At 37.5% G+C, this 20,339-nt stretch overlaps 1 protein-coding gene and 2 long non-coding RNA genes across 9 annotated transcripts; 1 reads left to right on the top strand and 2 right to left on the bottom strand.

Moving 5' to 3' along the window:
• LOC18777507 (UPF0047 protein C4A8.02c) lies at nucleotides 2,668–5,242 on the top strand. Its single transcript, XM_007209599.2, has 7 exons — nucleotides 2,668–3,031; nucleotides 3,207–3,267; nucleotides 3,403–3,497; nucleotides 3,591–3,624; nucleotides 3,896–3,950; nucleotides 4,044–4,086; nucleotides 4,928–5,242. Exons 1-7 carry the CDS (start codon nucleotides 2,843–2,845, stop codon nucleotides 4,997–4,999), a joined length of 549 nt encoding a protein of 182 aa, XP_007209661.1. The 5' UTR covers nucleotides 2,668–2,842; the 3' UTR covers nucleotides 5,000–5,242.
• On the bottom strand, nucleotides 2,982–6,178 carry LOC109949116. Of its 2 annotated transcripts, XR_002271606.1 has the most exons (3): nucleotides 6,037–6,178; nucleotides 5,790–5,906; nucleotides 2,982–3,052 (listed from the first exon to the last, which is right to left on the bottom strand). It is a non-coding gene; the product is annotated as an uncharacterized LOC109949116 (long non-coding RNA). The 2 variants fall into 2 exon arrangements; XR_002271605.1 differs by lacking the exon at nucleotides 2,982–3,052 and having other exon boundaries at nucleotides 5,698–5,906.
• On the bottom strand, nucleotides 8,591–17,678 carry LOC109949115. Of its 6 annotated transcripts, none has more exons than XR_002271604.1 (5): nucleotides 16,260–17,678; nucleotides 15,348–15,491; nucleotides 15,164–15,255; nucleotides 9,136–9,324; nucleotides 8,591–8,872 (listed from the first exon to the last, which is right to left on the bottom strand). It is a non-coding gene; the product is annotated as an uncharacterized LOC109949115 (long non-coding RNA). The 6 variants fall into 6 exon arrangements; XR_002271599.1 differs by having other exon boundaries at nucleotides 15,348–16,667; nucleotides 16,968–17,678; XR_002271600.1 differs by having other exon boundaries at nucleotides 15,348–17,100; nucleotides 17,158–17,678.

Below are 20,339 nucleotides of genomic sequence, written 5' to 3'. Positions count from 1 at the left end.
AGCAACATAAAAAAAAAGATTTAAAATAATAATAAAAAGAAAATGAATAAAATTATGTTTTTTTTAAAGAATAAAATTATGATATTTATTTTTTGGCTTCTCAAGATTAATCTTAGTTGGTCGAAACATTGTTAAAGGAGCTAAGCTCACTCTATGTAATTCTAGGTTTTTTAAGGACCAATTAAAACAATAATTAAAAAAAATTATATAATTTTTGTATATTTGACTCTTGACTTCAAACTAAAAAATATAATTTGACAATGTAACAATTGCTTGCGGTAAAGAAAGCATCACATCATGAATTATTAAACTTGTTTCAATATCAAAAAAATATCGAACATTTGTAAATTACTATAGTTTGATTTTCCAAATGCAATGTCAAAATAATAATTGTAATATTTAACTTTACATGAGGATTTTTATCTTTAAAAAATGCTGCAAACAAACCCATTCTAATAACAAAATTAGATAATAGGTCCTATTTTTATGGAAATAACTATCCATGTTATCTTTTCTTAATTCTAAAAATAAAAATAAAAATAAAAAATAAAACCAAGCATGTGCCAAGGGGCTAGTTAAAAGAAAACAAATAAAATTATGATATTTTTTAAAGAGAGGTGTCGGACTCACGTGTTCTATTTAGCGAGCGTGCTATTTAGCAAACCACTTTTCAGGCTCACTGTATTAGACGAGCGAGTGAGATGTTTTTTTTTTTTTTTTTTTTTACTATTGGACTCTACAGTCTCATTTAAGTTAGTCTCGTCTCTTACCAAACAAAAGTTTCGAGTGCTATTTAACCCAGTCCAATCCAGTGAGGCATACCAAACATGGCGTTAGAGGACCAAATGCAAATATGGTAAAAATTCAAGAACTATTGCTCCTTAAAACTCTTTTTAAAAAGAGCCAATGGAGTGTAGCCCAGTGAAATATAATTGACTTGTAGCCAATGGTCTTAAGTTCGAACCTCATGTTTTCTTGACAGTGTGTGCATGAGAAATCATTTCCCCTTGTAGCCTTCACTATCACTTGTATTTAAAAAAAAAAAGAAAAACACATGAAATTGAAATCAACTTTGATAGTTAACCAAAAAAAAGTGGCTGACTTGTAACCAAAAGAAATAGAGTTATTATTGACACTCAATAAAAAAAAAAAAAAAAAGTAATCCAATGTACACTTTCTCTTTTTTCCTTTGGTTTTTTTTTTTTAAGGGTAAAACACACAAGAAAATTTAATCAATAACAATTCTCCGAAGAACACATATGAATATTTGTTTTGGTTCAAACACATGAATATGGGGTATGAGTAGAGGGGGTCATTTGAATCGGTGAATTGGGGAATCGAGTCGGACCGAGTCTAAAAAAAAATAAAAAAATTGTGTTGACCAAACAAACAAGTCAACTTAGACTCAAAAATTGAACCAGACCATTAAATAAATGAAAAATGATTGAGAAATCGCGCTCTTGCACACAAGGGGATTCAAACCCCTTCCTTTCCCTTCCTCCTGCTGAGCCTTATCCACCCCGTTGCGGATGAGTATGTGAATATAACTACGACATATGATATTTATAAGGTCTTTAAAATTTTTGCAAGCTAATATTATTTAGTATAAATTTAGGCATATGTTTAATGTTATTTATTATTTTTATTATGGAGTTGTATTTTTTTTTTTTTGTGGTTATATATTACGGAGTTGTATTATTATTCACTATTGAGTTTCAATATTGTTCATTATATGTGATACTAAGTTTGAACTTAACAGGAATTCTTTCTATGTGGTACGAAGTTACTCATATATTTTATCTTTGTTTTTTTTTATTCAAGCTCATATAAGCTTATATATCTTATCATAGGTATCAAGTGTAATATATTGTAGTAAATTATTATAACTAAAAAATTATGGTGTGTTTGATTTTCTTTCACTAATTATTACATATTTTCTGAAGTCATAGTGTTTGTCAGGTCGCTACATAATCAACTTAAATCATTCAAACCCACCATGACATGCATTTCCTTCTAATTTTGTATGTAAAATAATAGACAATTGACCAAGTAAATATCCTCTAAAGTTTCAATAAAAATTTCCAAGTTTTTCTCACAATTTCAGTGATTTTTATTCAATTTTTATTGATATTGATATTTCCTCGATATTTCCATCGATATATCCGTGTTTTTGGATCACCGATATTTCTGAAACCCTTGATATTTTAGACCTTGATTTTAACCCAATTAATACACAAATGTCTTAGTTCCAATTAATACCTAACTAAATAACTACTTTAGCCCAATTTCTTTTTCTTTTCGGTGAACCATATCCATTCTTGGTATGTTTCGTATTTCTCTCCTTTCCACATATTTCTTTATATTTATCTATTTGCATCTTTCTCTCTTATTTTATCTCCTTTACCTTTTTCTCTATTATTTTATCCATTGTACATATTTTTCTCTTTTTCCTATTTTTCTATACATCATATTTCTCTCTTATTCATACATCTTTATATTTTTTTTTTCTTTTCAAACTGAAAATTGGGCAGAATCAAACTGGAACCGCATAGGTCCAGTTTGGTTCAATTCTTCTAGACACTTTTTATAAAAATCAAACCGAATTGAACCGTGTGTAATTTCCAATTTCGGTTCCAACTCTAGGTATAAGTAGAAGAATGAAATTGATGGCAGGAAAGGAATAGGCCCGAGTTGGGCTTGGCACAACCACACAAAAGTCATTAGACCAAACAAAGCTACAAAGCCTAGAAACAAACAATTGTTAGGGAAAGATTCTTCAACGACCAGTGCATTTCCCAAATTCCAACATTTGGGCTTTTAGACCAGACAATAGGAAATACAAATGCTGCCGAGCTCGGTGTCATTGGGACTGTCAGCTTCTCCGGTTCGCGTCGTCAAGTGTTCTTTGGTCAGGGCCCCGAGCACCACCGTCAACGATCCCAATTCAATGGCAGCAGCTGGTCCCAAGTGGGCCCAGAAGACCATAACTCTGCCTCCGCAGAGGAGGGGTTGTCATCTCATCACCCCTAAGGTACTCTTTCACTCTTGAACCCTAACAGCCACAGAGTGTTTTCGATTATGACATAACCGCTCATTATGATGAAGGCCTTCAATTGAAACAAGTTTGTGTTTTACTCTTAAGCACAACTTCAATTCAATTATGACTTTGTGTTCAACAATTCAATATCTACTGGTTTCTATTTCAGATAGTGAAGGAAATTGGCCAGGAATTGTCAGATTTCAACTGCGGCCTTGCACATCTCTTTTGTAAGTTAGCGAAGCCCCAAGGCTAAACTAATACCTGCCCCCTTGTCATGTTCAAAATTCAAAATTGCCTTTTAGTATTAACTATTTTTTTTTTTACCCTTTGTTTTGAAAAAAAAAAAAAAAAAAAAATTCCAGTGCAGCACACTAGTGCTTCTCTTACTATCAATGAGAATTATGACTCTGATGTTCGTGATGATACAGAGACTTTCCTCAATAGGATAGTTCCTGAGGTTAGTTTGTTTCCTATAATGTCTCACGTTGCAGTTGCAGTATACCTTATTCTAAGGACATAGATAACGTGATGTTTTGATATTTATTTTCAGGGGACATCTGCACCATGGAAGCATACCCTTGAAGGTTGGTATTGGATTCATTTGATCTCTTGGTCCGTGGAATAATTTGGTTTTCTCTGTTTAACCCAAATTGTTACTTAATGCAGCATTAACTTGATTGGCTAGGTCTTTGGGTTGCATCGTATATAGTTACATATGATTGATATTGTACCCAAAATTTCTGTTTGATCAAATAACCCTTTGTTTGGGGTGGGTACATATTAATTGTGGTCTTATTTATCTGGTTCTTTGCATTCATTCCCAAATGTTGATACTGATTGATGTAAGTTTTTCAGGCCCAGATGACATGCCGGCACATATTAAATCATCAATGTTTGGCTGCACACTGACGTGAGGATACCTTATTGGATTGGTTGAAACTACTTTTTTGCTTTGAAAATATGTAGCCTCGTTGGCATTTACATGTTTCTTGTTCTCATGCAGGGTTCCAATTACAAATGGAAAGCTTAACATGGGAAGTTGGCAGGTCGGTGAAACCAATAATTAACGTTCAGAAGTTTTCTACTTATTAAGAGCCTTATTTCTCAACCTTTTATGATCTATCGCTTAGCAAGATTTTCATGGATTCTCTGCTGAGTAAATTTCTTGGGCGTGGGGTAATTATTAGCTATGAGAAAAGAACTTACAAGTAAATTATGGGCATAAAAATGCATCATGATTAAGGAAGGTGAACCACAAAGCAGTAACGAAATTACTAGCTGCAAAACAAGTTGTTATGAGAATACACTTGCATGCTGTACATTCTTCGTTACTAGAATTGGAGTTTCCATAAATTGGTTTTGATCCTTAATTGAACTATTTTCTATGTAGACAGAGTATGTAAATTAAAAAAACTAGAAATAGTTGACCCCAAAAAAAAAAACATGGACTAGCAATGTCTTTTGTAAAATGTTTTGAAGACAGGAAGTCAATGGTGAAACATTTTCAGACCTAGCTTTAAGAAGCTGCACTAGGCTGCTATTTCTTGTACTCGAGTATGTAAACTGGGGAAGATAAAAATAGGCCTTGTGCTTAAGATTTTACCAAGGCCTTTTAACTTCCAAGGGGCAGCTGAGGCAATTAACAAACTAATAACTATGGTACAATGAAATTAGCACTATGGTTTTCAATTATTGGTTATCGTTTTTGTTTTTGTTTTTTTGGAAAGCTTCAAATACGCAGTACATGTGCATATTCTTGTATGTTGTATGATGGACAACTAGTTTCCGTTGCTTAATTGTTTGGCTCTCTAGGAAAGCAAAATTTCAAATCGTGGCTATGTTATTGATATGTCAGATTGCATAATTTTTCCTTGTAATATCCTTCAGGGAATATGGTTGTGTGAGCATCGTGACTATCCTACTGCGCGGAAAGTTGTGGTCACCCTTAATGGAATATGAGAAGCTTAGATGGAAGTTTCCTGTTTCTTTCATCCAGTGTGCAAATGAAGTTGTACTCAAGTATCTTCTATGTTAATGGGTGGGTGGGATGTTAGTGTGCTAGCTATTTGCTCTGTTAATGGCATCTTCCTTACCAGAATCTGGTAATACCTTGTTATTTGTAATGGATTTAAGCTTTGTTATGCAGACTTGTAGAAAATGTAATGGAATTTGATTATGGGTTTACATCTCTCTCTTAGTTTATCTCTTGTACCTTTTTCTCTATTATTTTATCCATTGTACATATTTTTCTTTTTTTTTTTTTTTCTTTTTTTCTATACATCATATTTCTCTCTTAATTACACATCTTTTTTTTTTCTTTTCTTTCCAAACCGAAAATTGGACAGAATCGCAACTGAAGATTTTAGTGAATCCTTTTGGAGCGTTGCTGAAGTGTAGCGATTCTCACTGTGTCAGTTCTCTATTATTTTATTGCATTTTTGTAAAATTTATAATTTTTTAAAACTATAAAAAACATATGAAGGGTTTAAACAAGTTCCTTGCAACTACTCTTCTCTTCATATTTAAACAAGAACCTGCCCGAATTACATGAACCCAAAAAAAAAAAAAAAATCAAACGAAGCTAAACGGTCCCGATTTAACATTCAGAGGAATACTCAACAGAAAATGCAGTACCAACCAAACACGTTTAAGCAATATTCAGAGGAATACTCTCTTTTTTTCTTTCTATATTTGATTATCTTCAAAACAATAAATTTTACTATAATTAGACAGTTTTGTCATGTTTTACCTTCAAATCAGTACCAGAGCAATGAACCACAAGCTGTAACAATACAATCCCAACGGGCAGAAGAAAGATCTTCTCCATAATTTGAGACAAACCAAATTCTTTATCTATAAGCAGACCCTAATTTCAATGGGTTGGAGACAAAATATTAAAAATAGAAGTGAAATCACAAAGCTTTAGTATTTAGAAATAAAAGCAAAAAAAGAAAACTTGTTTCAAGGATATTCCAACTAGGATTCAGATTGCTTACCTCGAATAAGATGGTATTTCCCTGTGCTTGTCTTGCATAAGCTTAGATGATTCAATAAGCTGTGCTTGTCTATGTAGAGATAAAAGAGGAGTGATGAGTGATGACCACCCTGTGTTGGTGCTCTCGTACACGACTACTACATAGGGCGCAAAACATTTAAAAGTGTGAGTGGACAAAATAAAGTTTTGGAAAATAGAATATTAACATACTAACCCCACTGTTAAAACCATTTGAAAATCTAATTATATACATGTTCTATATTCGTACAATAATTAAGACATGCATATTTATATACATATAATTGATCATGCATTCAATCAAATCATCAAAACCTTTTGAAAGCATTCTAAAGGAATAATTCTTTTCCACCTAGGTATACCCATCATATTTCCGTCAATTCCATGATTTTTATATTTATTTCCCACATTATACCGTCAATTCCAAGTGTCACATAAGCGACACATCCTCACAGGCCTCGGAAACACGAAGTCACCCGAGCTGCATTCCTCGCAAGACTCAGGGAATACTTGGTCAATCTGAGCCGCATTCTCGCTCCTCACGATCTGGATAACCCTAAGACTCGTGGGGCAACTGTCAAACATGCGCTGACCCAACCGAAGGCGACTAGAATGTTCGTGTACATCATTATAATCGAAGGCAACAAATTATCCGAAGGCAATATATTATCCAAAGGCAACACTTTGGGTACCTATGGTGGTTTAAAAACCTTTCTTGGAAAATTATAATTCTATTTCTCATTAAATCTTTAAATCCTTTTATCATCTCCTTTTCTACCTTCCAAGCCATTCACGTTTAAACATAAATAGAATTTAATAAAAATATTTGGAATCAAACTAATTGCTTGGAAAGCAAAACCATAAATAATTCATTCAAGAGAGATAATAAAATTTTTACTGCATAAAATTCATTTATAAAACAAAAGTCCACTCATTGAGCATCCGAGCTAGCCTGACCCTTCGAGGGTCCTTCCTGCGGGTTCAATGAAGCCCGAGTACCTATTTAAGCAATTAAAATATTTAATTAATAAAATAGCTCAACCATAGATATTTAATCAAAATCCTGACCCCCAGCCTCAAAAGTGCGTGTACATAACTTACGAAGGTTCCTAGGCCTATTTTCAACATTTCTGACAGGTGGAATGGTCTGAAAAGACTCCAGATTGAATAAGCGATTACATTCCCATATTGGTCATTCTAGTTCTCGTGGGGTCCACGACATCTGATTACCAATTCGAGAGTTTTTATAGGTTCAACACACTTTACTAAACACGTCTTGCAAGTTTGGTTCGAATCGAACGGTCGGATCGCTCGCGATCTCACGATCGGATGGTTACCGTTTACCTAAATTTTGAATTATTGAATTGGAGTATCCAGGACTCCGATTCTCAATCCGAGAATCTCTACACGATCCTAGAGGTGCCTAGATAAAATTATTTTAAATTGGAGTCGATTCAAAAGTCCGATCATATCGAACCCAGATAACGCCTAAAATGCAATATCCGATCGACAGTCAAACGGTAATCAAATTGAAATCCGAGCATACCGTCGTGCTCGGGACAACATGAGAATCATTTTAGGACCAAGAGGGACACCCAAACAATGCCCACGAGCTGGCAGCGCGTGAGTGTCCAAAGCAATTCCGGCGATCGGAAAATCTCCAAACCGTCGGTGAAGACTATACCTACATGATCAAAACAGTGAATGGAGCCATTTTTGTTCTTGGACCAACCCCAAAAAGTGGCCGGAATTGTGAGCCAAAATTAGGTTTTAAAAATCCCTTTTGAAATAATTACTGTTTTGCACTAGACTATTTTTGATCGTAACTTCTTCGTTACAACTCCGATTTGTGCACACTATGTGTCTACGGACTCATCTCGATGTGCTCTACGCAACGGTACTGCTAAAATCCCCAAATTCCTTCCCAAACAATAGTCAACTTTTAAATCATTAAAATATTTCTGAGGTAAAATTGTCTTTTATTTGAATAAATTAATAATTAAATATTAATTTATGATCGGGTTGTTACACTACTCACTACAACTCTTCCTCCAATTATTACTTAACATTTCCCAAAGTCAAAATTTTTTTTTTTCACATGTCATAGTCGAAGAAAATGGGGTCATGCTAGGAAGATCAACTTTAGAACTTGTGTACCATCTCTCTAATAGAGGTGGAGCCCACCAATACAATGGGTTCCACACTCTATTAGAGAGATGATACACAAATTGGTATCGAAAGATAATATCCTTAGCATTTTCTAAGAAAATGTGGCAAGGGAGTTTTAGAAATTAGTGTCATTTGTTTTTCATATGTGTATATATATATATATATATATATATATTCATTTTTTGTGAAAATTTTAAGTTTAAGACACAAAAATGAACCACTGATAACACATGTCGCTATGCGATACGTACATCTGTTAGAAGCTCTGATGACCCACCAATCTGATGCTACCATCCCACAAACTTCTTAGTAAAAAAAAAATTTATTTATGAAGCTTTATTGAATAGTAAATCATGCGATGTTGAAGCTCTAGTGAATCCTTTTGAAGCATTTATTGCTATTTCCAGTGATATTATGTTGTTCTTTCTTCTTGTTTACCTTCCTACTTCTTAGTAGCCAAGAAGTCAATACCCGCTTTGCACCAACAGAAATCAACAAAACCGGAGTTTCTATGTTCTCCATTGCTGCATTTTGTCCATTTCTCATATCGGGTATGTTGGTCACATCTGACGAAACTATGCTTATCTTTGACACAGCTGATCCACCAACATGCTCCCCAAGCAATTTTGATGCAGACCAATTCTCAACACCTGGCATATACCTAGTGGTCGTTAGACAATTAGCTAGTCTTGTATAAGCACCTGATAAATCACTCAGTTTTGCCACCCAGGCGGGTTCATATGTTAAATAAATATCATGCATACATTCATTTTTATGTAGGCTACAACATGCACGTATACTGTCAGCTCAGTTCTCAAGGTTAACAAAAGTGCAAATACATTCAAATATATTATACAATAAATTCTTTATTTTTAAATTTCAGATATTAAATAGCTAATAATTATAATCATACCTGGTCAACCTCACAGTTCTATCTTCACACCCAGTTGCGTTCCAACTAGATGCAGAGAAGAGGTTGTGCTTCCCATATACTCCAGGTTGAAATCCTTCTGAGACAAAGCATATGGAATGCATCTCTCTCCCATGGTATCTTCCTTTCACCATCAAGCACCCACTGCCTATGTATATAAATGAATTCATCCTAATAAATCAAAGAAATATAGTGCAAAGTTAAGATAAAATTTAAATGAACCTTATCTTTTCAAAGTAAACAAATGAAAAATACGATCAAATCAATTATTAGCAATTATTAACAAAAGATAGAATGATGTGCTTGTTAAGAAGGTCAATGATTTTCTAATGTTCACAGGATGGGTTAGGAAACAAATATGTAATTATGTGCTGTAGAATATTTCTTTTTCTATTGTAATTTAGATTCCTAGAATAGCTTAGCATCATTATAGGAAATCTCTTGTATAAAGTTACACTCTTAGACTCAATGAAAATTATTCAGGCAAATATCTTTCTTCCCTATTTTACATGGTATCAGAGCAGGAAGACATACCCTAGCTCTCTGCCTTTTTTTGCCGTCTCAATTTTTCTTTCCTCGGGCATTGCTTCTCATCATGGAGCGTGAGCAATCGTCGAAGGAAGACAAGAACAATGAAGGCAAGAACAATGCCGTCGATCCCTTTTTTCTCTACCATTCCGATCATCCAAGATTGGTCCTTGTTTCCAAGCCTCTCAATGGCAATAATTATTCGACCTGGTGCCGAGCCATGACCATCTCTTTAAACGCCAAATCCAAGTTGGGTTTTATAGATGGTACAATAAAAATGCCGTTTGCCAAGAGCCGTCCAGATGATCATACTTCATGGAGAAGATGCAACGATATGATTTTGTAACATCCCACATCAACCAACGGAGAGGGGGTGATGTGCCTTATATGTACATGCCCGTCTCCATCTAGCACGAGGCCTTTTGGGAGCTCACTAGCTACGGAGTCATGGGAACTCCGAAGTTTAGCAAGTTGGGGGCTAGAGCAATCCCAGGATGGGTGACCCACTGGGAAGTTGCTCTTGAGCTACCAGAAACAAAATCATAAGGGCAGATAGGGGGTCCCTAAGCGGACAATATCGTGCTACTGCGGGGCCGATCCCGGGATGTGACAATTTGGTATCAAAGCCACTCTGCCGTGTGATGCGAGTGTGCCGACGAGGACGTCGAGCCCCTATGAAGGGTAGATTGTAACATCCCACATCGACCAACGGAGAAGGGATGATGTGCCTTATATGTACATGCCCGCCTCCATCTAGCACGAGGCCTTTTGGGAGCTTACTGGCTTTAGAGTCATGGGAACTCCGAAATTAAGCGAGTTTGGGGCTAGAGCAATCCCAGGATAGGTGACCTATTGGGAAGTTGCTCGTGAACGCCCAGAAACAAAACCGTGAGGGCAGATAGGAGGGCCCAAAGCGGACAATATCGTGCTACGGCGGAGCCGATCCTGGGATGTGACAGATTCTCTCGAGGATCCTTAATTCAATCACACCTGATCTTGCAGATAGTGTCATATATTCAACTACAGCCCAGGAGGTTTGGGAAGACCTTCAAGATAATTTTTCTTAGAGCAACGCCCCTCATATTTTTCAGATTGAGAGGGACATCGCTTGTCGTTCCCAAGCTCAGATGACTGTTGCGGCGTACTGTACGAAGCTGAAAGGATTATGGGATGAACTGGGTTCTTATAATGACACAGTTTGCTCTTGTGGGGCAGATCATAAGTGACGCCAATTGATGCAATTTCTCATAGGCCTAAATGAGTCTTACAAAGCAATCCGAGGGTAGATCTTATTGATGAATCCGCTACCTGATGTTCGCCAGGCCTATTCTTCCATTGTTCAAGAAGAAAAACAGCACAACTTAAGTGATGCACGTGAGACAACTGAGACTGCAGCCATGGCTGTTCGAAGAGATGAACCCGTAGCTCTAGCAGTTCGACTGGGACAAGGTTCTTCTTCTCGTTCCAACTCCTCTAACCGCAAGCCATTGCATTGCTCCTACTGTGATAAGGATCATCATGTACGAGACACATGTTGGAAGTTGCATGGGTATCCACCAGGGCATCCGAAACATAAATCAAACCGGTCCAATCGTGCAGGCAATCGTTCTCAGTTCGACAATTTTGACAATTCTGCTCAGTCTTCAGTCAATCATGTCAAGGAAGGTCCAACAATGCAGGAGATGCAGTCGGTAATGAATGGACTCTCTAATCTACAATTTCAACAGATATTATCTATTATGAACAATAAAGGGAGAAATCAATCCTCCAATCCTAAGGCCAATGCTGCTGGTACTTCTTCAGGTTTGTCACAAGCACCGTTGCACCTCCATCGATTAATCCTCGATAGTGGTGCAACTGATCATATTACTTCTTCTCCAAATTTGCTTGTCAACTGTCATCAGAACACTATTTTACCGCCATTTATTATGCCAAGTGGAGAACAGGCTCCAATCACATCTACTGGAACTTTACCTTTGAACTCTGTTATTTCTCTGAAAAATGTGCTTGGTGTGCCATCTTTTAAGGTGGATTTGATGTATGTGAGTCAAGTTACAAGAGGTCTCAATTGTTCTGTAACCTTTTTTCCCTATTGGTGTATTTTGCAGGACTTGACGACGAAGACGACGATTGGTTTGGGTAAACAACGAGGCGGACTTTATTACTTGGTCGCATTGGCGTCAATAACACTGAGCCCTAAATTCAGATCCTTCGCTGCCATTGCTAGCCATCCATCTTGTTCTCATGTTACCTCATCCACCGACTTGTGGCATCGCCAATTAGGGCATCTATCTTCCTCTAGATTAGATTTTATGGCAAAAAATTTGCTCAATTTCCCTTTCAAATCCAATAATGCTTGTGATGTTTGTGCACTTGCAAAACAATGTCGACTTCCCTTTTCTGCTAGTTCAATTTTGTCTGTTAGACCTTTTGAGTTAATTCATTGTGATATTTGGGGCCCCTACAAAATTCCTTCTTTTTCTGGTGCTAAATATTTTTTGACAATTGTGGATGATTATTCTCGTTTCACATGGGTATTCTTTATGCATCACAAAAGTGAAACACAACATTTACTTACAAATTTTTTCTCCTTTGTCAAAGCTCAATTTGCTGCATCCATTGCTAACATTCGAGTTGATAATGGAGGGGGAATTCTCTTCTATGAAAGATTTTTTTCAACAAAATGGCACCCTTATCAACACTCTTGTGTCTATACACCCCAACAAAATGGGGTTGTAGAGTGCAAACATCGTCATATCCTTGAGTCAGCCCGCGCCCTTCGCTTTCAAGCCCATCTCCTTTTGCATTTTTTAGCAGAATGTGTTCTAACCGTTGTACATTTGATTAATCGTTTGCCCACACCACTTTTTTCCCAATAGACTCCTTTTGAACGCCTTTATGGCAAGGCCCCTTCCTATTCCCATCTTAAGGTTTTCGGGTGTCTTGCATATGCTACTGATGTGCATGTCCCTCATAAATTCGCTCCTAGAGCCAAACGTTGTGTTTTCCTTGGTTACCCAGTCGGTCAAAAAGCTTACAAGCTCTATGACCTTACCACTCATAAATTTTTCACCAGTCGTGACATTGTTTTTCATGAATTTTTCCCTATGCGTCCCCTCAATCCATTCCAACACCTCCAGCCCCCGTCCTTCCTCATTTTATGTCTGACCCTCCTATTTCATACTTATTCCCCACAACCTCCACAGCACCATTAGAACCGGTCCATCCTGTCACCCCATTTGAAATGGCCCAACCAGATTCTCCTTATGAGTCTCCGAATCCAGCCACTTCCACCTTTGATCAGCCCATTCCTGCCAGCGTCGTTCAGCCCCCTCCCATACCGATTTTACGACGTTCTCAACGACATCACAGTCCTCCACGTGCTTTACGTGATTACGTTTGCAACCAAGTGACGTCTCCCAAACCGTCGCCTCCTTCGTCGTCTGGTTCCACCAAAGGTACGAGGTATCCTCTTTGTAACTTTCTCTCTTACCATCATTACTCACATCATCATTCCTTTGTTGCTACTATTAGTCAGGATGTTAAGCCCAGCTCTTATACAGAAGCTGCTTCCCATTCACACTAGAAGGACACGATGCAATCTGAATTGGTAGCTTTAGAAGCCAATCACACTTGGTCTCTCACTCCCCTCCCTCATGGCAAGAAACCCATTGGATGTCGCTGGGTTTACAAAATGAAACGCCACTTAGATGGCACCATAGAGCATTATAAAGCTCATTTGGTGGCCAAGGATTACACACAGTTGGAAGGTATCGATTATCATGACACTTTTTCTTCCACTGCTAAAATGATTACTGTTCATTATTTATTGGCTCTGGCAGCTCTGCTCAGGATTGGTCCCTTCACCAATTAGATGTTAACAACGCTTTCCTTCATGGTGATCTCCATGAAGAAATTTATGTCTCCACCTCCTGGTCTTCAGCTACAAGGGGAGAACTTGGTGTGTCGCCTCAACAAGTCGTTGTATGGTTTAAAGCAAGTTTCTCGTCAATGGTTTGCTAAGTTCTCAACAGCTATTCAAGCTGCCGGATTTGTTCAATCCAAAGCAGACTACTTGTTATTCACATGTCGGAATGGAAAGTCCTTTACCGCCCTGTTGGTATATGTTAACGATATTCTTATTACGGATAATGATCTCAAGGCTATATCCACTCTTAAGCAATTTTTGCATAGTCGTTTCCGAATTAAAGATTTGGGTGATTTGAAATATTTTCTGGGCATTGAAGTCTCTCTCGATCAAAGAGAGGTATTTCTATCTAACAGCGGAAATACACTTTGGAAATTCTGAAGGATGGTGGAATTTTAGGTGCTAAACCTGTGAACTTTCCCATGGAGCAAAACATAAGGCTCTCTGATACAGGCAAATTGCTTAGAGATCCATCTCAATATAGGCAACTTGTTGGACGCCTAATCTATTTAACTATTACTCGGTCGGATATCATGTATTCAGTACATGTATTAAGCCGATTCATGCATGCACCACACAGACCACATATGGAAGCTGCCTTGCGTGTATTGCGTTATTTGAAAGGTGCTCCAGGAGAGGGTTTGTTTTTCTCTTCTCAAAATGATTTGTCTTTGCGAGCCTTTTGTGACTCGGATTGGGCTGGTTGTCCAATGACTCGTAGATCCACTACAGGTTATTGTGTTTTTTTTTTTGGATCTTCACTTGTTTCTTGGCGAACAAAAAGGCAAAAAACAGTCACTCTCTTCAGCAGAAGCTGAATATAGAGCCATGACAGGTACATGCTGTGAGTTATCTTGGTTACGTTCATTATTGAAGGATTTATGAATATTGCATCCGAAACCCGCGTTGCTACATTGTGATAACAAAGCAACCTTACATATAGCAGCCAATCCCATTTTCCATGAGAGAACCAGGCATATAGAAATGGATTGCCACTTTATTTAGGACAAAATACAAGATGGTTCGGTTGTTACCAAGTTTGTTACTTCGACAAATCAGATTGCGTATGTATTCACTAAACCATTGGGAAAGGAACCTTTCTCTACCATGATTCGCAAGTTGGGAGTTCTCGACATTCACTCTCCAACTTGAGGGGGAGTGTTAAGAAGGTCAATGACTTCCTAAAGTTCACAGGATGGGTTAGGAAACAAATATGTAATTATGTGTTGTAGAATATTTCTTTTCCTATTGTAATTTAGATTCCTAGAATAGCTTAGCATCATTATAGGAAATCTATTGTATAAAGTTACACTCTCAGACTCAATGAAAATTATTCAGGCAAATATCTTTCTTCCCTATTTTACAGTGCTTAGCAGCAAAACAATTCACAAAGCAATTCATGACACAAAACTAAGGGAACTCATACATGCATTTATGGATGTGTATTTTCAGATGATAAAAAATACTTTTGACCTACTCCGTGGATATACCTTTCCACAATGCTTTTTTTATTTGTGCTCTGAAATTACCAATTCTAAATAGATTGGCACGAACCTTAACATATGTAAAGCAGTTCTTTATTTCTGGTACATTACCAAGATAATGGAATGAGGACGACTCCATCCACCGCATGGAATTTGCACAACCTGCAACAAAATATGGGTCCTTAGGCATCAAAATAAATAACACAACTTACAAATCATTTCAGTAAGCAGTCTGAGGTACAGGAAAAGACTACCTTGGTCTCAGAATAATAAAATCCACTGACGCAAAACCAGCAGCACAATGGCAGCTTGACAACTCATTGACAGAGCTATTATCAGTGGAATAAACTCCTTCACTTGCTTCATCCCTATAAACTCTAATGTCTGTTGCTTCATCCCTGTAAACTCTCTAATGTCTACTGCGGCTAAGCTTTAAAATATAATTTTGACATGTAAAATTCAAATAATTTCTCAAAGTCAAGTTTGTTCTGATGCTAACAATAATACTATGTTGAAAATCACTACTCTCCTTTACAACAACTCTTCCTCCAATGATTACTTCAAATTTTCCAAGGCCAAAATTTTATTATCACACATCATAGTCGAAGATAATGTCGCCATGAGTTTTTTTAGAAATTTTCGGTGCATTTTTTTTTCATTTTTTATTCATTGTTTGTGAATTTTTTTAAGTTAAAGATACAAAAATGAAGCTGATGACACGTGGTGCTACGCGATACTAACACCTGTTGGAAACTCATTTGCTTACGTTTATTACTACTTTTAACTTCCAAAAATCAGAATAATTCATTAAATAACATGAAAATACACAAAGTGCTTGTAACACTTTGTACATCTTTTGAGTTCATCTGAAAAATTCATAAAATAGTAATGAAGACTTCTTAGTAAAAAAATAAAAAAAATATTCATAAAGCTTTAGTGAATAGTAAATGACGCGATGTTGAAGCTCTAGTAAATCCTTTTGAAGCATATACGAAACATATTTTGGTGGCAAACAAGAGATAGATTTTGATGGCAGCATGAATCATCTTTGAGTTAGCAATTGGATAATGAGTGGAACTCAATGAGTTGGCAATATGACAATAAAAACGAAGCTGTCATCGGCACACATTATATACATGAAAAAACTGTTATAATCCATGACATACCGCTACATTATAGGCAGCAGCCTTCACGCCACACCTACAGAGATAGTTTGCAATGCTCAACGTTCCTTTTCTAGTAGGAACATATGTGATGGTTGATCCTTTCTCTAAAGGCTCCTGCTGCACAAGTGTTAATCTTTCTTCCGGTTTATTTGACAGATCAATAATATCAGATATAATTTCTTTTCTAGTATTCCAGTCCTCCCAAAGAGATTGTCCACAGAATTCACCGCAGCAAGTAGATCCGCACATTGAACAATAATCATGTTTGACATGCTATCAATTTTATTTCAGATATCAGAACTTGAAAATTACAATACCAACCCAATCATTCACACTCTGGAAGATGTCAATGTCATTTTCCAAGTACTCAACCAACAACTCCCTTCCTTTTGAGGAACAAACTCATCTCTTGTTACAACATCAAATCATAAACACCAAGAATGATTCAGAATCTCATAAACAATTGAGAAACAAACGCATATTCGCACATAATCTCTACTAGTATAAATCCCTAAACACTAAAAAAAATTCAGAAATTTGCCCTAATTCCTATATAAATCGAAAATATATAAAAAAGATAATGATTTTCACAGATAATTTACAATTAAATACCCAAACATTTTAACCCTAAATCAAATTAGGGATATAGAAATTGAATTTTCAAAAAACATAGAAAATAATTCTAAGAGAAGGAAGGACAGTTGTTACCTATGGAATGGAGGACGGGAGGCTCTTATGGACATAGAGCGCGAGAACGAGCGAGCCAGCGAGAGAGAGAGAGAGGGGCAGCAAGAAAGAGAGCGCCAGCGAGTGAGAGGGAGCCGTCGATGCCAAAACCAGTCTACGGAAAAACAGATCACGATCCCAAACAGCAAAATAGAGTAACAGACCCAAGTACCAGGGAAACAGGCCCAAGACAGAGCCAAGGCCCCGCACTCTATCTCCTAGACTGGCGGGCAAGGAAGGCCGTCGTGAGCAGGGACTCACCCAGGAATTGCAAATCGGACGGGCTAAATTTACTTTAGGGTTTTTAACTGCAGAGGTCCATGAACTTTACCTCGAGTTGCAATTGGGTCCTCGAACTTTTTTTTGAGGCAATTAGGTCATTCAACTCTCTCATCTGTTTCAATTGAGTCATTTTGTCAATTTGACTGTTAATTTGAGGGCTAAAATTGTCAATCTAAATTAAAATATTTAAAAATTTAAAAATTTAAAAAAAAACTGAAAAAAGTGAGAAAAATAAATAAATAAATAAACTTAAAAATAAAAATCCAAAAGCACAATGAAACAGCTCACCGTCTCTCTTCTCCCAGTCTTCCCCCTAACCCGACGTTTAGCCAGTCAACCTTAGAACCCAAGCGGCCCAAAACACCACCCCAGCCGCTCAAAACACCACCCACTCTCCCCACACTCTAGCACACACACCCTACTTTGTCGTCAATTTCATCGACGACCGTGACTTCTCCTACATGGATGATCTTAACGGAGAGACTGCGGTGAGCAGGAAGTGGCCAAGGCTACATCGTGGCTACCCCAAAATCCCGAGGCAATGGAGAATCCGGCTCTAAACACGGGCGAGTACTTGTTCCCAGAAATGGATCATTATTTGGATTTGGACTACGGGTCTGTGGAAAGAGAAAGGGATTTCAGGGGGCAAGCAACTAGATTTGGACATAGCCCAACCTTCAAATCTCTCAACTACCGCACTTGCCATGGCCGTCCTCCAATCGTTTTTTCTACAGCATACAGTCTCCAAAAGCACAATACCAAAACTATCAGTCCCGATCTCTTGGACCACAGGAGTCCAAGAGATTGTGGTCACCCACCGTTGGATATTAATCCAATGGTTCAAAAAAGTTTTTTAAAAGGAGTACAAGAGTGAGTGAACCGTTGAATTTACATCTAATGGTGAGTGACCACAAATCTCTTGGACCCCTGTAGTCCAAGAGATCAAGACTACCAAAACTATAGATGTTTGATTTTACTGATATCAAGGCGTTCTTCTGGATTTCAGGTGCTAAGTAACCGCTTCTCTGTTCGACTCTGGCATCTATCTTTGTTTGATTAATTCTTCAATCAATCCCACAACAAGAATATGGTGACTCCAGCAGTTATCTTTGTCTGAAACTGGAGATTGCAAAGGAAAAACATACGCATGCAATGGAACCCAGACTCATAGCAAGAATTACAATCAAGCCATGACTATTCTTGGTTTCGTATTTCACCAATGTCAAATTTCTGGTAGCCATTGGATTATGAAATTGCAGATTGTGTGTTGCAGCTTACCTTAAAACCTCGAAAGGAAGCTTTTACCCCCTCATTTTGATGGATAAATTGACAGAGTTGGACGGTATGACCCAATTGAAACTATTTGTCGAGTTAACGGATGCAATTGCCTCAAAAAAAAGTTCGAGAACCCGATTGCAACCTTAGGCAAAGTTAAGGGACGTCTACAGTTAAAAACCCTTTACCTTAAGTACAAATCTATTAAGAAAATTTGGTGGCTTTTGGTGGATTTTTGTAGATTTTTAGGCTTGGACAATAGATTGTAGGAACTAAAAATCAGAAGTAAGCTCAGCCCAGGCCCTCACTCATGCCCTTCACTCATAGCTGAAAACTCAATTTAAGATCCTTAAACATTATAGCCCATGTTAGTAAGAAAATTCATGCTGGGTTAAATGTTATTTTAGGTTGAGAGAAAATAAAAGCCCCCCAGGCTGTACTAAGGTCCGTGCCTGGTCATGAGAGAGAGTGAAACAAAAAATAAAAATAGTTCAAAATTAAAATTAGGATTCTAAGAAATATATTTGAAGGTTAGAATTCTAAAAACTAAAAGATTTTCTTGGGATTCATAGATGTTTGAGGGAGGCGATGTCGGTGTTTGGGTACTTTGTGCGTGAAGGAGGTGAAGGAGATGGGAAAAATGTGAACAGTAACTGTTATCACCCTAACCCAATAGCCATTAAGAGCACTTCCATCGGTTGGCCTCAGCCCAGGCAGGAGGGGGCCTAAGCCCTAGTTCAACGTTCCAAAGGGATTGTGTAGCCCGGGTAGCACGTGGGACAAAGCAAACCGAACCAACCCAAAAGCAAAACGAGCCCGTGCTCTAGCTTGTGGGTTGTTGACATCAGCTCCGATGCCAGCTTGACGTTAGCGCTGACGCTAGCACCGATGCTAGCCTGAAGTCAGCACCGACATTAGCGACGGGTTTAAATATTTAAATATTTTTTTTTGAACTTCCGTGCATTGAAGCCAGGCTGGAGTCAGCCCTAATTTTTGGCAACGGCTAGAAGCCATGTGGCACGTTCTAGGTTGTCCGATCATTTTTTGTCTTCCAATCTAATGGTGTTTGGACAACCATGGAAGATGTTCTATTGTGTGAGTGTTGCGTCTAAGTTGGTCATTGTCTGATCACGGGCAATGAGACGAAGTTTTCTCATATGTGGAGAAAAATTCATGCCGAATTTTTGTGAAAGATCGGGTTTGACTTGTACTGAAATGGCATTGGCTAGTAGGTGGAAAATTTTGAATAAAGAATTAAGTAAATGGAGAGATTTGTTGACAAAAGTGAGGGACAACCATCGAAGCGGCGAAAATCTTGGCCATGAGGTAAATTATTTGTAATTTCTGTTTTATTAAATTTAATGTCCTAATTTTTTAAATGTTTCTTACATTTTCATTTTTTAAAAATAGATTATGCAAGCACAAATGTGGTTCGGTGCCATTGGCCAAGGCAGAAAATCTTTCAACTATCAGCAATGTTGGGAGATGGTGAAAAATTGTTTGAGATTCAAAATTATTCCCATGGGTCTGACCATTGTATTGAACAAGACGCCGCTCCATGATTCAACGACATCGAGGTTTATTGGGAGAAAGGCGGCGAAGGCCAAGAGCTGGAGTACTTCCATCAATGATATTGCAAAAATTTTGGAGCAAATTACCATGAGAATTGAGAGAGACATGAAAAAAAGATGCGGAGGAGAAGGCAATGAATGAAGAATATGCAAGAGAAATGGACTATATATGCAAACAAGACATTAAGAAGAAGGATCGGGAAACCATGGCTATGGATACAAGCCA

Source organism: Prunus persica, chromosome G5 (genome assembly GCF_000346465.2).
Source record: "Prunus persica cultivar Lovell chromosome G5, Prunus_persica_NCBIv2, whole genome shotgun sequence".
Lineage (NCBI taxonomy): Eukaryota > Viridiplantae > Streptophyta > Magnoliopsida > Rosales > Rosaceae > Prunus > Prunus persica.
The sequence above is the reverse complement of the archived record's forward strand: the minus strand, read 5'-3'. Positions and strand labels throughout refer to the sequence as shown.